We start from the raw sequence: 17613 nt of genomic DNA on the forward strand, positions 1-17613 counted from the left end.
CCACTAAACGTCCACCAAACAGCTGGGCCAAAGGTGCATCTGGTTGCATTAAATATCATGATATTTCCTAATTAATCAGTCTAACTAGGTGAAGAATTTTCACAACATTTCGTTACAAAACCGCAAGAGTACATTGTAAAAGTTTAACTTAATGAAAATAACGGGAATATATGGAAGATGTGAGAGTTCTATAAAAGATCTAAACAAATTACATAAATCTATCTAAATAGCTATGTATAATATCATATACTCTAACATCCCCCTCAAACTCAAGGTTAACTCAAGGTGCTCTGGGAGGAGTAACTTGAGTTTGAAAGGTATAGTAAACATTTACCCTCGAGTGTAGATAAGATGCAAATCGTGCCACCAAATGGATCCAATGGAGTACATGGGCATTTGCAACTACTCTTATTTCCATCCTATGGATCGGCAGTCTATCAACAGAGAAGTAATCATCATTCATGTATGTCTGAAACAGTAGCAAAGGAACAGGCATGTCTTCTTCTCACATCAAGAAAAACAGTTGAAAGAATGATATTAGTATTCAGAGATTTGCTGAATATAAAAGGAAGAAAATGGATGCTGATAAGGCCCCTTGGATCCCCAAAGATTTCCATCTCTAGCCATCCATGTACACTTTAGCTTTTATCTTCATGTACAAGACCCCAGTATGGCCTTCATGATCTACCATCAACGTCGAACCCGGCCCCAGTCCAGCCAGATCCCTGAGATCCTCTCCCCTTTGGCAAAATCATGTTTCCCTTCCCTCTTCCAGGATTCAGAACTCTTTTCTTTCCCCGCCCCTCACCATCAATGGATGACAATTGATTGTGCCCATTTGCATTAGTTGCATGGCCATCATTTCCAGCGGCGCGTACATTATCGGGCACTTGACCAGCTGACTCTGTTGTATGAGGTTGGGATGCAGTGTTTGGCATCATTTTGTTGCCCTGTGCTTGTTGCACTGATATCCCATCCTAATACAGAAATTAGAACACAATTGCAAACTTTTAAAACTAACCCATTTTCCAGGAACATGATATGAAATCAGTATCATGGTTCAAAAACTCTACTTGGCTCGATGTAGATCAGGTTCACTCGAAGACTCGACCCAAATCAACTCGATGTTAATAATTATAATATTAAAAATAATTGAGTTCACAACAATTACTTACAGCTTCTCCCATTGTTATAACTTGTATAAAACACAAAAACAAGGAAGAACCTGACATGCAGTGCACTGGTTAAGGCTTTCACCTCTCTTGGTATAGGTTCTGGGTTTGATTCACATTCACCCCTCTTGCATTTTTTGAAAAAAACTGCCTTCAAAAACCATGTGACTTGGTTCAAGTCACTAACAAGTTGAACGAGTCTTCTGGCTGACTCAGTGAGTCTTCCTGAGTTGGAACAGAGTCTTAGGGCCGAGTTTCCTGATGGCTCAGCTCAAAATCTTGTCCAGTTGACTAAGACCAATTTTCTAGTCGAGCCACCAAGTTTTAGAACTATGCTTGGTATGTGTGTGCATGTGAAGTCACCACCAAAGATACCCGCAAGCATGGCTCCCTTGCAGATCCAGATCATTCATCAAGGGAGCTCCATTGTTAATGCCCTGGCCCAAACCAGACCCCTCCACTCATCCATTTGCCAATGCGTACATAAAAATGGATGGTTAGAAAAGTTTACCAATGATCCACATACAACATACATGTGTTGCCCTTCTGATAAGTGGACCAGCCTGTTTTGTCCAGCCGGATGCATGTTCACGATGCTGTCCACTTGATGAACAGCCCAGATCTTGCATGCATGCCGCATGCACATGTGCCATGAAGAGGAATAACAAATATTTTTACCGTTTATCATGCATGCATGATGCCACATGTGCACACGCATGCACAGTGCAACATAGAAAATGATGAAAGTTGTACCTCACTAACAGGGACACTGCAGGTAGAAACCTTGCTTGGGTTTAAAGCTTCAAGCCGCCGTTTCAGTTCCTCCAGTCTGGAAAATTGAGTGTTGGTGCTTTCTTGGACCTATTCAAGGGGAAAATTGTGGTGAGATTTACAAAGTGCAATTCACCCATCCAAAACCACTTCGTGGAGGGAAAAAAAGAAGAAAAAAGCCATGTACCAGACTGTTTAGATCGTCACAGAGCTTCTTCTTAATTTCTTCCTCATCCTTTACAACCTTTGATGCTTCTTCCCAAACCTGAAATGCATTGGTTCATCCATCAAGTTCTCAAGTTGGTAGGCCAGAAGCAGTGACTTCTATAATTCATCCACAAAACATTCACACAGACACCTCTCCTCCAGGACACAATCATGCTCAAGATCATCATCATCATCATCATCTAAGCCTTATCCCAACTAATTGGGGTCAGCTACATGAATCCTTTTCCCGCCATTATTGTTTGGATTCATGTTGGAAGTTATGCATAAGTTTGGTGCCACTGCCAACTTGACGCAACCCTCCTTTTTCTAGATGGTGAAGAAAACAGGGACAGAATTGGGAAAGAATGAACAAGAAGTAAATCTTCTGCTATCAACTTGAAGAGGAATTAAATGATCCTCAGCCCTGGGATATATGCATGGTATCCTCAACTCTTTAGTCTGTATGAGTGGGTATGGTGATTAGACTGTTGATTTGATACACCCCACATATGGACCATGCCCAAAACCTCCCTGAAGGGACAATCCTAATGCTTCGGTCAACAGTCTGCAAGTAAACAGTTAAGAAAAACGTATTGCAACAGTGCACATTCGATGGATAAAAGGTCAAAGATTGGATGGCCAGGACCTTCAAATCTGGGAGATTTTGGGGCAAGGTCTACACATTGGAGGACCCATCAGATCAACAGTCTGGATTATTAGGCCTTGGTCTCCATGTGTACAGACTCAATCCTCGAGGATGCTAGACATATCATCAAGCCAAAGAATACAATTCTACCAGCTTGAAACCCCTTTTCACCATTCTCTTCTTCTTTTTTTTCCTTTGGAGAAAAGGTGGGAGCACAACACCTGAAATGCATTGATGGGAAAAGAGCCTGCATACCTAAGAGGGCAGGGCATTTATCATACCACACAAAAAGCTATACAAAATCAAATAAACCAACGGTGGAAGTTGATTGAAGAAAAAATCTACAAGAGGGAGTGTAGAGAGAGAGAGAGAGAGAGGCTAGGGCAACTTGTGTTGTATTTGTTAGTTTGATGACTAACACACACGCACGCATTTTACACACACACACACGCACACACGCACGCACACACATACACTTGAAAGAAACATTGCAATGCTCCACAGGAATATAAAACACACACACAAACATAGTTACATGTATTTCCACTCCCCCTCAAGATGGAGCATGGATATCAATCATGCCTAGCTTGGACTACATACAAAGAAGATCATGATGATCACCATGGGTTGTTGCTCCCCCTCAAATACAACATAGAAAGATGCAAGATCTTCAATTGTTGGTTGTCTATAAAATGTAGCTTACTTTCTTCATTCATTGAATCTTTTCTTCAAATAGGAGGCCATAACCAAACTCAACAACCATCAAGTCACTAACTCATCATCCACATTCAAAATCCTCTCACAAACATGTACAACACTGTACAATAAATGAGTGAACTACACTCACAACACTTAAGAGAATATACACACAATAGCAAGTGAGGACATGTGCAACACTATGTCAGTGAATTACACTCACAACTAACAACAAGGGCCTGATAAAGAAAAAGATGATGAACAAAAAAGGAAAGCTCCACTACTTCTAAAAATCCCCCATTTCAAGTTGAGTCAAGCATTACGTCGAAAAGTTTGTGGACGTAGTACCTCTAAGCACGGAAAAAGAACATCAACTACATAATCACCATCAACATGATTCTACATCGGATTTCACAAACCCATAACACCATAACATGGAGGAATAAAGAAATTCTAGCAAAAATCCAAAAACAAGGGCAAACGACACCCATTTCTCACAAAAAAAAATTGCCATAGCACACCCAAATCTTTACAAAACTTCATGATTATTGTTTTTGATGATAGCATGTGATCATCCACACTTACCCCATGTGGAAAATCTACCCAAAAAACTTTTAGAAAAACAACACAACAAGAAAATCAAAATATGAACTTTTTCGATTTTTCTCTATTTTCGCTGAAACACTACCAAAAAACTTCTCCTCCAAAAAATGCGAAAAAACAAATAAATAAACAAATAAATAAATCACCAATATTCCTCCAAAAACATTATCTTTCATATCCCAGAATTTTCAGCTTCAAATGACTGCCTATTTGTACCCTACCGACGTCATCCATACATACGGATAGCGTCAACGGCAGGCCCCACTATCGTAGGATGCGATCACATCTACAAACCACTTTGATACCAAGTGGAAGTTGATTGGAAAAGAAATTTGCAAGAGGAAGTGTAAAGAGAGAGTGTGAGAGAGAGAGAGAGAGAGGATAGGGCAACTTGTGTATGTTAGTCTAATGATTAGCACGCGCACACGCGCGCGCATATAGAGAAATGATCACCTTCGAGCCTTCTTAGGTGAGAACTCATGCGCACCTTTGCACACGTCTCATGGGCACAAAATCTAAACGGTCCATGTGGTGCGACACCCCACGAAACCTCTAGGGCCCAACTTTTAGCCTGATCCAAAACATCGGTGGGCCATAAGAAAGGATAACAGGTTCCTCCCTTCATTTGCCTCTCCCTTTGCTATGGCCCCCCAGAGTTTTAGATCAAGCTAAAATTTCGGCCCTAGGGGTTTCATGGGGTGCCACACCACATGGACCGTTCAGTTTTTGTGCCCATGACATGTTTGCAAAGGTGCGCACGAGTTCTCACCTAAGGTGCATAGTAGTTTTTATATGTCCCACATGTTCAATCTGATGAGCATTTTCAATCCATTCTCCTATAAATCATGTCAAATCAATGTCAAATGATTATAAATCCATGATTCTTCATGTTTTGCATGAAAAATCATGGATTTGGAGCTTCGATTTCGAGATTTGGGGGAGATGGGCCGAGTTGTGGAAGAATGGAAAAAAAAAAAATCCAATTTCTTGAAAATTAGTTGCAATCTATGTCCAAACACAAAATCAAACATATATGTAACCAGATCTAGTGATTCTTGGTAATTTGGGATTTTTTAATTCAAAACTAATTAAAAATGTTTTTAAAAATCAAAATTCCACTTTGATCAGTGGTCAATTGGCCCCCCATTTCAAAGTATTTAGGAGTGTTTGATGAAATCATCATCACATACACTCTAATTTTGGAATTTGGGGGAAGATGGGCCGATTTGAGCAAAATTTGAAATTTCTCCATATTTTCTCAAATCGGAGAGGATGAGTACCAACATTATGGTAGAAAGTATCCTCACTGGTATTATTCTACTATAACATGGGTATAGTATTGTTGGTTTGTGGAGCAATATTACCACGCCCAATCCCGTTGAGATAGAGATGATGATTTTGAGCTACCACATAGCTCTATGTGAGTCTAAGCCACAAACACACACATTACTCACAAGTGTATTTCTAGTTTTCTACTTCTTTTGCTTTTGAATATATTGCTTGTGTTTCCATACATTTCTTACATTTATAAATTATATGAATAGACTTTGAAAATACATGCATCAATTCTGTCAGACCACGTAAATTAGGACCCCATACAAAGGAAACCTATGATGTGCACCTATTTTTGTGATGATTTGATTTCTAAGTGTGTATTGATGTCTTTTTTAACAATCCTTGAAGCTCATTGAAAAGTTCAACCAATTTCCTCATGTTTGCGAACAACAACGATACATTACGCGATACAACCGATATATCCCATGCAATAACCAATATGTATTCATATCCCAAAGGTGCGATACATTACGCGATAACGATAGGGAAAACATTGCCCTCACCCACCCCACCCAATTTTAACAGGTTCCAAGTTGATGGCCCAATCCAAACCCAACTAGACATTATTTTAAACTGGGTCCAAAAAAGGTGAGACCCGAACCAATTTGTTAACGGGTGCCCAAAAAAAAAAAAAGAATAAAGAGGGACCTCCACCCATTAAAATCAGGTTGGGTCCATCAGGTACCCACAGGTCCAGGTACCCATTAAAGCCCATGACCAAAATACCATATACTTGACTATACTAATTTATGACACTTGTGAAGGCTGGGTAAGTTCAAAAAGATGTGGAAAGTGATTTAACGAATAATATATATGCAGAGATTCTTTTATGTGAATAACTCCTCTAATTTTTCTTTTCAAAGGATAGCTCAAAATTGTATTAAAAAGGAAAAGAGAAAAAGAGGACAAAAAGGATGATAAGAGGTCATCCAGCTAGTACTACAAAGAGGAAAAGATTCCCCAGCTCCCTTGGAAAAGCCCCATTAGACAATCGTTAGAACATTCAGTAGGTCTAGCCCTTTCCACTAACATCCATCTTGCCTTGAAAAACATTTGCATTGGAGAGGCCATCTTGTTGTTAAAATTCCTACTGTTGCGGTCAAGCCATATTGCCTAGATGATGGCTAAGAGTGAGAGGCGCCAAATCAACTTCCTCTTCCTTCTTGCCCCGTGAAATGCCACATGGCTAGAAGGTCCCTCATTTTTTTTTGAGGCATCACCCAGGTAGTGTCCTAAGATGCAAGGAACTTTGCCCAAATCACCCTCATAAATTCACAATGAATGAAGAGGTGTCCACCAATGACTCATCTTGCAAACATAGGATGCATCCAATTAGTGAGAGTCATATGCCGCTTCCTCAACTTGTCGATGGTTAGAATTTTATTCTTACCACCAACCATGCAAAAGCCACCACTTTGGAGGACCGCAAATATTTCCATATGTGACAAATGGGGTCTCTAGCATGGACTACAGTTTTATTTGGAGAGTACTATAGAGAGACTTGACCGAGAAACCCCTAGACTTTACAAATCATTTTGTCCTCCACCACTAAAATTCCTTAATTATGCAGTTTCTCCGTCAATTTAACATAATGACCTCCACCATTGAAATTCCTTGATTAAGCAGTTTCTCCATCAAGCGTTTGAGAACGTTTCTTCTAAAAAGTGGATTCCACACCATCAAGCGTTTCTTCTAAAAAGTGGATTCCCCGGTTTGAAGGATATGTGCTCTCTAAACGAGTTAGCCACCCCCAAAATCACTTTTCATGAACAGACAATCTATAGCGAGAAGAAGAGGCGGTGAACCATTTCCCTCTCTCCTCACCATATCTGCATGAGATCACCTTATGCCATCGACTATCCTTTTCCACCCCAAACCTCCACAAACACTTAACTAAGAGATCTAGGTTAAAGAATTTAAGCATCTTATTCTGAGACCGCCTTTCTCTTTAGATTCTAAGCTTTCCTTTGAGAGAAGATTCTTGTACAAATTCACAATAGAATCATCAACCTCCCCTTTCCTCTCCATCCTTACCACATTGATCACCAAGCTATAGATGCGATTTTTCCTTCCCATGCTAGCAAAACCATGGAAGAAACTAGTATTCATATCCCCCTCTTTTAACCACACTACCCTTGATCTTTGCCTCCATTTGACTTCATCTTCTTTGAACCTGTTTATTAGATCTTGCTTCAAAAGCTAACGCTAGATAAAGTCCTCATTGAAAAGAGAAGCTCCTTCCTCCTTTTTGTCCAGCTTTTGAATGGCCTTTAAAAGTCTCGACTTCTCCTCTTCCAATGATCCGAACCTGTTTTTGTGCCACTCCTTTATCTTACTATTAAAAGTCTCAACATAAGAAGGTGACTAGCCCATCCAGACACCGCCAGAGAAAAATTCCTCGTTTTCCAGATAGAAGTTCAAAACGAAACAATTTAGGTCCCCACAACTCTTCTCAAGAGTTAAGGATAATAGGGAAATGATCAAAAATAATTCTAGGGAGACAATTGTAGAGGGAGATCTATCAGCTCATTGCATTCCACCCAATCTAAAAATTACACATACCACTGTCCATACCTGCTGCTGGCAACCACTCATAAGGATATCACGCCATGTTCATATCACCCTTGATGCACCACAGGCCACTCCATCTAGTCCTAGCATCATCCAACTCGGACCAAAAGAGAGGTCTAAGATTAGGGTCATTGGATCTGAAAACTACAGAGAACAACCAAGCCTGTCCTGTGGTTGTAATTTGAAAATGAGAGACTGAGAATCTACCTAAGCACCAATATATCTTAGCAAGACTCCTATCACCACACACCACCACGACTCCTCCCGGCACCCCATTAGAAGTTAGAGCAACCTAATTGAAAGATGATCCAGGACATAAGGAAGCCACCGAGCTCCTGTGGAAGGCTAGCACCTTGGTCTCCTTAAAAGCAGCCAACTAGATCTTTTGACCTCTGCATAACTGTTTCATTTGGCCTCTTCTAGAGAAAGACCCCAATCCCTGCACATTCCACAACAGAACTTTCATTGGCATAACTCTTGCTCCCCCTAACCCTTATAGCTCTGAACTCCCCTCTTTCCTGTTGTTTCCAACAATAACTACCAACCCTCTCTTTCCATTTGTTCCTTGGAGTCCCCCCTTGTTGTAATTGATCGAAGAGTCAAGCCTAAGCAACTCTCTCTTACCTGTTTGTTGTTTTTACCAAACCCGCTCCCCAATTTTCTTTTTTTAGCAACTTTTACCTTTCCTCTAGTAATTTAAAAGGGTCACATACATCTTCATTACTGCCTTCACTTGTCACTACTACTACTTTACCCACACGCATAATACAGTCCTTGATCCATTGCAAGTCCTATTTATACATCAAACGTATGCCCGGGCTAACCTGTTGACATTATGTGGCCATAATCTCTGCTTGGTTCAACCCCCGAGGTGAGCTATCTAACTAATGCAGGGGCATTTTCACACCGGGCTCAAGTGGGGTAGCCTATGGGATGCGGCAACACACTTGGGGTAGGCAGCCCGTGTGAGGCGGTAACCATGTGATTTAGAGTCCACGAGGAGGGTTTGACCGAGGTCCTAACCTATGAGATGTGGGACCTGGGCTATGAGATAAGGGGATTGATTCGCCATGCTCTTACAGTTCGAGCTTTTAGAGCAAGTGGTTTTTTTTTTTTGAAAGATAACTCAATTCATTGAAAGAGGAAAGGAAACAAAGAAAAACAAAAGAAACAAAGGCCTGCCGAGCTGGTAGACAGCAGAAAACAAGGTAAAAACAGAAAAAGAAGAAAAGGAGCAAAAAGGAAACATTATATCCCCAGGAACATCAGATCACAGTCTTTCAACTTATCGTCAATGGAGGCCCACTCGATAATACAACACTTGGCCCTGGACGAAACCTTCTGAACAGAGTTGGAATAATCTCTAAAGCATCTGCCATTCCTTTCTTCCCACACGGACCACCAAATCGCTAGAATAGACATCCTCCAAAGTCTAGTGGTAGTCTTACCACACGCAACCCCATTCCACTAAAGGAGCAGGAGATCAACCGAGTGAGGCGGTACCCATGTGATTTTAGAGCAAGTGGTTAATTGTCCTACATTAAATTGGTATCAGAGCGGGACGTCTCGGGTTCGAGACTCCTCACTGGGGGTGATTAATGCAGGGGCATTTTCACACCGGGCTCGAGTCGGGTATCCTGTGGGATGCGGAGACATACTCGGGGTGGGCGGCCTGTGTGAGGCAGGTGGCTCAAATTTATGATTTATTGCTCATATAATCTGGAAATCTGATTTTATCATCACCTTAGAATAGAAAACTTCATCTTGCATCAATGATAAGACCCATAACCACTGTTGTCGAATTGCATATGCGATCATGTGCGATTGCATATCACAATCGCATATGCGACCACATTTTTTTAAAAAAAATTTCAAAATTTTAAAGAAAATCGAAAAATAGGAAAATTATCAAAAAATATAAGAAACTAAGGGGAACTTTCCTAACTTAATAGATAACTAATTTGACATATTTAAAATACATTTGAGAGAAATAAAATCAATTAAACAATGAATTAAACATCAAGTAATCAATATTCAACAATATAGTCAACAAGTAAGAAATAACAACAAAATCAACAAGCTATTTATTTATTATTGTAGAAAATCAACAGGCTATCTTCCTTGAAACTTTAAAGTGCTTGAATCTTGATCTTCTAACTTCCAAGATAGAGGGAATGTAGGGAGAGAGATAAAAACCACTTAGAAATAGGAAATGTGAAAGAGAGAGAGAGAGAGAGAGAGAGAGAGAGATTAAGACCACTTGGAATTAAGAAATGTAAGAGAAGAAGAGAGTAACAGAGTTTTGGGGTGGGAATATTGCAAAAGGAGGAGGTTTGGAAGCCTTTTTATAAGCAAAAAAATTGTTTTTCTTTTTGCAAAAAATAAGAATAAAAAATTTAATGTGCCATGGCCAATATGCAATCACATATGTTGTATGCGATCGCATACATTGCATATTTTCGCATATGCTACATATGCGATCGCATATGTGCTATGATCGCATACGCGACCTACATATGGATCTGCGCATATGCGGTCGGACATGACAACACTGCCCATAACCAGTGTTTTAAATATTGACGATATCAACCGATATATCCCACAATATATCTTGCATCCCCCCTGTGCGATACGAAATGCACAAGTAGTGCAATATATCCCACATGTTTGATCCGGTGAACATTTTCGATTTTCAATCCTTTTTTCTGTAAATCATGTTAAATCAGTATCAAATTGTTATAAATCCATGATTTTTTCATATTTTGTATGAAAAATCATAGATTTGGAGCTTCGATTTCGAGATTTGGAGGAGATGGGCCGAGTTGATGAAAATTGAAAAAAAATCAAAATTTCTCAATTTCTTGCAAATCGGTTGCAATCTTTGTGTCCAAACATAAATTTAAACATGTATGTAACCTAATCTAGTGATTCTTCTTTCATTTTTGAATGTATTGCTTGTATTTCCACACGTTTTCTTACATTTATAAATTATATGAATAGACAATATACTTGCATCAATTCAATTAGACAACGCATAGATTACTCCATAGAATACCCATTATGTGCACTAGTTATTTTTTAATATTTTGATTTATAAGTGTGTATTGATGTCTGTTTTTAACAATCACTGAAGTTTCATTGAAAAATTCGACCAATTTCCCAATGTTTCCAACAACATTGGTACATTACGCGATACAACTGATATATCCTATGCGATAACCGATAAGTACCCATATCCCAAGAATGCGATACGTAACGCGATACCGATATTTCAAACACTGCCCATAAGTTAAGACTCAATCACTACTATAAACTTCCAGATTGTGGACAAGACTACAAATAGAAAGAAGTCGCAACTTAGAAATATTTAGCAAGCATCTTACATCAGAGGAGAGAGGATTGATTAAAGTTTCAACTGCCAATTGCATGAGTTTAAAAGTAGGTAGAAGCTTATAAGGCTCTTCCTAATAGGAGCTTAAAGAAGGCAAAATACATGCATCCTCCAGGAAAGCAGATACTTTCAAAACTACCAAAGCAAGAAGAACAAACCTTCCGTGCTTGATCTTCCTTTAGCTTGGCAAGACGTATTCTCTCAGTTGATGATTCTATCTTCTTTCGCAAGTGTTCAAGTGCTTATATTACATGCCACAAAAGAGAAAAGAAATGGAAATAATCAGTTGGTTTATATGATCTATGCATATAAATAAAAGAAAATTCATAAAAGCATATAAGCAAGGTGCACAAAAGGATAATGAGATGCAATAGTTCATAGCTGGAGTGAATATGAACTAACCTGCCTTTTTTGGCCCAGCAGTGAGTTTCAATTCAAATGTAAGACCTGCTAGCTCTCGTTCAACATCACGGATCTTTGAATAATTTTCTTCAATATATCTGAGTTGTCATGGAGTATTGGACAAATATCAAGGCCCATCTTTCTAATTACAGGATTCTAATAACAAACAATCAATAAGAACAAGGAGAAGCATTCAAGAAAACTGCAATGAATACAGCCATCCATACTTTGATTCATCTTTAATTTATTTTTTTTATTGGTGATTCAACTTAAAAAGATTACAAGTTAGCATAACCAGAAAGAGACAATCATTACTAGAAAATGCAATACCTGAATGAATGAAGAACTTTTACTAAAAGAGAGGAAAACGAAACAAACAAACCAACAACAGCCACAAACAGCTAGCCCAATCAACAGCCCAAAAAAAGGGACAAAAACCCGCCCAAACAAATGGGGAGCTTGACTGATTATTATTTAAATGTGCCCTAATCAGCTAGACCAATCAATGGCCTAAAAACAGGGACAAAACCCCGCCCAAACAAATGAGGAACTCGATTGGTTATTATTTAAATGTGCCCCAATCCATGTATAGGTTTCTTCTTCTTCTTTGGAATGATTAAAAAACTCTACCTCCTAGAGTTCTTAAAGTTCCTTATCATTTAACTATATGTTTGAAATGATTAAAAGGTGCTCTCTCCTGCTCCTCCTTGGCAGTTGGAGAACTAGCACATGAACGTGTAGGTGCCAGGCATGGGACATATGTCAAAAATGACCTAGCAAACTCTGATTGTAAAAAGATGTATTTCACCAAAGGGACAGAAGATCACCAAGCAAAACGTTCCAAAATCATCATCATCATCATCATCATCTTAGCATCATCATCATCATCTTAACTTCCAAAATCATCACCATCATCATCATCTTAGCCTTTCTCCCAGAAAATTGGGGTCAGCTTTTAAATGGTAGATTGGCAAAAGTTTTATGATCGGCTGCCCAACGGACATCAACCTTCCTCTTTTATCCAGTCTCTAGCACCGGGCATTGCAGAGGCTCACATTTATGGTACTCGCATGCCAACACAACACCTCCCAATACTAATCCCCATCACAACTATTGCATGCACATCCCGAATATGAGAGTAAAGAAGTATCATGTACTCGTGGAGAGGCAGTTGCTAGACATACAGCTGAGCACAGGGAGGGCGCACACAGCTGGATTCATATCTGGATTAAAAAGTAAATAAACAGTACCAAAAACTCTTTTCGAATGAAATATCTAGGCTAACAAATGGCATATATTAGAGTAATAGAATCTTTTAAAGCTGAAAAGAGTCCTCCACATCCAGGTTAAGAGTTGAGTTCTTAGGTGTACAACCTCTCTATAGGGAAGACTCAGGATTTGGACTTGAAAGAAACGTAGATGGAATAGACAGCTACTTCATCAATGTAAACCCTAGGAAACAGTAAACGTCATTAGTTTTTGCCATTACTCTTGATTAACGGAATGTTTGGAATCCAATTTGTTTGTGCATCCAAACACAACCAAAATAATCCAGAAATTATATCAGCTAAAACCTCACCATAAAATGAGCACAGACATTTGACATTGACTCCCAAAAGAAGTGATGCAGGAGAAAATCGTTGGGCTGATCTGGAACTTGTCTGGCATAATTTAATGTTGCATATCTGGATCCCATACACAGTACATCTAGAACTGGGCTTGCAAAACCATATCCAGCAGCCAAAATCCTTTAGAAATACCTTAACAGATATAGTGGATTTAAAGGGTAACTAGGTCGAATACTCAACCAATCCAATGGCATCGCATCACCAGCTCTAATGGTGACTCAACAAAAGAAAATGTTCCCAGGAAAAGAAACAAGATACATTCATTCACTTTTGTATTATTATCAATCTTGCCTACTCTCAACTTCAACCAATTTGATTTGTTCGAGTATCATGGTGAGGTATCTAACATACAATGTGAAGCCATTGCTGATATGGGCAAACGTGTGCTCAAGAAGGAATAAGTTGAACAAGTATTGTGCATGAAGACTACCGACAGAACGATGCCAATGCAGACAGTAATTGGTCAAATGGAAAATCAAGTCCCATACTAAATGCACATGGATTATAGGCGATAATTGAAAAACATGTATAAAGACCTCTACTACTTGTACAAACTATCAAACTCAACAGCACTGAGTTCTCTCCAACCTAAGGGGAAATGATGCAGCTATGGCCCACCAAGGGGCCCAACATGTGTTGACTTTTATGGACTGTTTGCTGCTGATTTTAGGGGCTAAATTTTTTATATTACAGTTACTGTTCTTATAAGAATAAAAAAAATTATTTTTATTCTTGGAGCCTGATTATCTGGATCTTCGCATTCTATGTTAGACCATTACAATTAGGGCTACAACTTAGTTTCAAGTGGTTCTAGTCAACCTGAAGTTGGGGTTGTCAAGGTCCTCAAGCTGGGAACGGGTTGGAAAACACCAACCCGATTTGAATTCAAGTTGGTTTTGGGTTGAGCAAACTCAGGTGGAGTTAGGTCAGGTTGGGAATAATCACATGCGTTCGGGTTGGGTTGGGTTGGGTTGGGGAGAGTATAGAGGACTTCAGGTTGAGTTCTAGGTTGGAATACAGATTGGATCAGGTTGTGGGTTGGGTTCTCTTGAGGTTGGGTTGGGTTCAGGTAAACCCGATTGAACCCACTTGAGTTGCACCCATAATTACAATTCAGCTAAATCATTATAGATACAGAGTGTCATTTTATATATATATATATATATATATATATATATATATATATATATATATAGATTAGATTGATTTGGAATCAATCTAACTATCCAAGTGATGGGAAATCCTGGTTAAAAATTTAAAAGGATTATAGAGTTTTGGGGTCTATAAATAGGAGTTGTTCTAGGAGGTAGAGGATTACACTTCTGAGTCTTCTGGAGTTTCAAGGACATGTAAGTAGTACAAAGATTTCAATTCCAATAAGTTGTTTACCCCTTTTTATTTGAATCTCCTCGTGATGTGTTTAGTTCTTCTATTCTAGTGATTTGGGTATTAAATTCCTAACTCATTCGATAACCAGATTGCATAAAAAAAGAAATTGTACTACGACGCATGCGTAAGGGGTCGTTTGGGAGAGTGTACTTGATATGCATTGGATTCCATGCAAATTGGAATCAGAGGGTCCTGTTGTGTTTTCAAAACAAGAGGCTTTCACACCAAATACACTCTCCCAAACACACTAACTTTGCTGATTCACATCAATTACCACCAAATACACACTCCCAAATGGCCAACAATGGAAGGTTGCACCATCCTCACCATACACATCAAAGACATGTATAGAGATTGTGGCTGTTGATCAGGTGGATTACTACACGGATCAGACAACTCCAACAGTCCAGTCGTCAATCAACTTCTCCCATTGATTCTGGCCCATCCCCACACTTCATGCAAAACATCCCCTCTTCAGACATGATCCGATGCCTCCAACAGTCCAATCCGCTTGATTTTTTTTTTCGGAACACAACCCACCCGTGTAATGGCCCACCAAATCAAGGGTCCAGAAGAGATACTTCGACATGCACATCATGACCAAGCACTAACTCAAAGAAATGCTAGCTCTGCGGAAAATTAAGGATTGGAATTGTAGCAGATGGTGCTCGAAATGGGAAATGGCGAATCGAATTTCAAGGAGAAAGGCAGATAGAGAGGGTACGCATGCATACATAAGACACATGCATGGCATATGTGCATACATTCATACATTACCTCTTCAATTGAAGCTGCTCCTCCTCGATGATCTGAGCAATATAATGAATGTCATATAATGAATGTCAGACAGATTTCAATAGATCTGGAGAGAGAGAGAGAGAGAGAGAGAGAGAGAGAGAGAGAGAGAGAGAGACAGACAGACCTTCTCAGTTAAAGCGATGACAGGGGCTTCTCGGGCAAGGCCGTCGGGTCCGATCTCGGGAAGAAGAGAAGGATTGGTGGCCATGTTTGGATATGTGATATGGGAATTGACTGAATAATCAGATCCAACTCGATTTCATGATTTCATACTCCGGGAGGGAATTTTAGATCTGGTCAGTTACTATTATCTTTACTTTTCATTTTGGGATCCGCGCTAACACCGTCTTCTCTTTCTTCTTTCAGGTTTTTTTTTTTTAATCTAATCCTGAAATGGAATGCCCTTTCATTTTAGGCTTGTTTGTCTGCAAGTCATTTCATTTGCATGTGTAAGTTCTTCGGTGAAATCCCAAAGTAAGAAAATAAAAGAGTTAAACAAAAATCGCCTCCATGCTAGCACCAAAATAAGTCGAAAAGTTGTGATTTAAAGGTTAGACACTAAACCCCCTGGACGCACCGTCTAAAGAGGTGATTGACGCCTAAATGCCGTTTTAACATGGAGTTGTGTTAGTGTTGCATGTTTGGATGCGCCGTGGTTCGATTTACATATTTGGCCACGTGATAAATGTGGGGGTGTCATAATGGAATGTGTGACTCAATTTAAACGGAATATATATGACTCTAAGTGCCAAGATAAGTAGATATTTAATATGAGATCAAGATCGAATAAGATCAATCGCCTATTTAGCCACTCTCACAATATGTTAAAACGATTAGGTGATAGTCAAAAGTTAGGGTTCGTCTTCTAATAATTGGCTACACATTTATCTTCTGTACGAAAGGACTTTTCCATACAGATAAAAGAATAACATGAAAAGAATTTTTACAGTGGGTCACGAAGAATAGCTGCAAAACATCTTTCTAGATAGAGAGTTTTAATTGATACTCAAACTGAATCTAGCGTATGAGCGTAGATTCAAATTGCAGCTAAAGTTAACAACCGATTGATTAACACTACGGATTACACTAATGAATATAAGCAATAGGCAAAAGCAAAAGATTACACTTAATAATGTAATTGATTGGTATAAAGTAAAGGTTTACACTAAGAAATATGACTAACAGATAAGGATAATTGAAAGATATATTTGATTTGATTGGGTTGGTATGAGATGATTTGTTTTGCTAAAATCATTTACTATTTATAGCCTTAACTCGGCCATTTATATGCTTCTCATGTTCTAACGATTGTTCTAACCGTTTAGTACAACTTAATCACCTATGCTTTTAAACTTGTCATTTGTCCTATAACTACTTTAACACGATCATTCTTCACTCGACCACTTAGTGGATGACGTGGCGTTGCTCGATGTGCTCCAATTGTATTACCGTAAAATCATCTTTGTATATTACCAAAAATCTCCAAATACACCACACAAATCTCATTCAGATTACACGCAACACGTTCTAATTAACTTTTGCAAGAATTGGTGACAATAAGGTTGAATAGGATTCACTTTTATAAACCCATGTTTAACCATCCAATAGATGAAATAAGTCTTAAAAGCCCACTCACCAAAAGCTAGTAAGGCATGTTCGGACTCACTTCCTCGAAAAAGAGTTACCAAAAATCAAGGGTTTCAAACTTGCTTCTTTTTTTTCAAGACAGCAAAAACTGACTATGTATTAAGAACCTAACCAATATGCCAAAGGCCTTCGAGACTGATGGACTATGTCAAGCTAGGTTCTTTAAACCATTGGAATCGTGACATTCCACCATGCTCTGTAGCTAATGTCCACGGTGACCCACTCCGTGGCGACACTCACTCGAGCCTCTTTTCCATATAGCCCTTTTCCCAAGCATGGTGGCTACAACCTAGTTTTTAAGTTAGCCCTTTTCATGGGAATCCCAACTACACTCTTGGCTCTTCGGGTAACCCTTTC

The 17613-nt window shown here is 39.2% G+C and overlaps 1 protein-coding gene across 1 annotated transcript; it reads right to left on the bottom strand.

Annotated features, from left to right (window-relative positions):
* Nucleotides 1–364: 364 nt before the first annotated feature.
* On the bottom strand, nt 365–16033 carry LOC131249055 (uncharacterized). Its single transcript, XM_058249618.1, has 7 exons — nt 15734–16033; nt 15589–15620; nt 11795–11892; nt 11551–11633; nt 2131–2208; nt 1926–2033; nt 365–977 (listed from the first exon to the last, which is right to left on the bottom strand). Exons 1-7 carry the CDS (start codon nt 15815–15817, stop codon nt 678–680), a joined length of 783 nt encoding a protein of 260 aa, XP_058105601.1. The 5' UTR covers nt 15818–16033; the 3' UTR covers nt 365–677.
* Nucleotides 16034–17613: the final 1580 nt, after the last annotated feature.

This window comes from Magnolia sinica, chromosome 6 (assembly GCF_029962835.1).
Source record: "Magnolia sinica isolate HGM2019 chromosome 6, MsV1, whole genome shotgun sequence".
Classification (NCBI taxonomy): domain Eukaryota; kingdom Viridiplantae; phylum Streptophyta; class Magnoliopsida; order Magnoliales; family Magnoliaceae; genus Magnolia; species Magnolia sinica.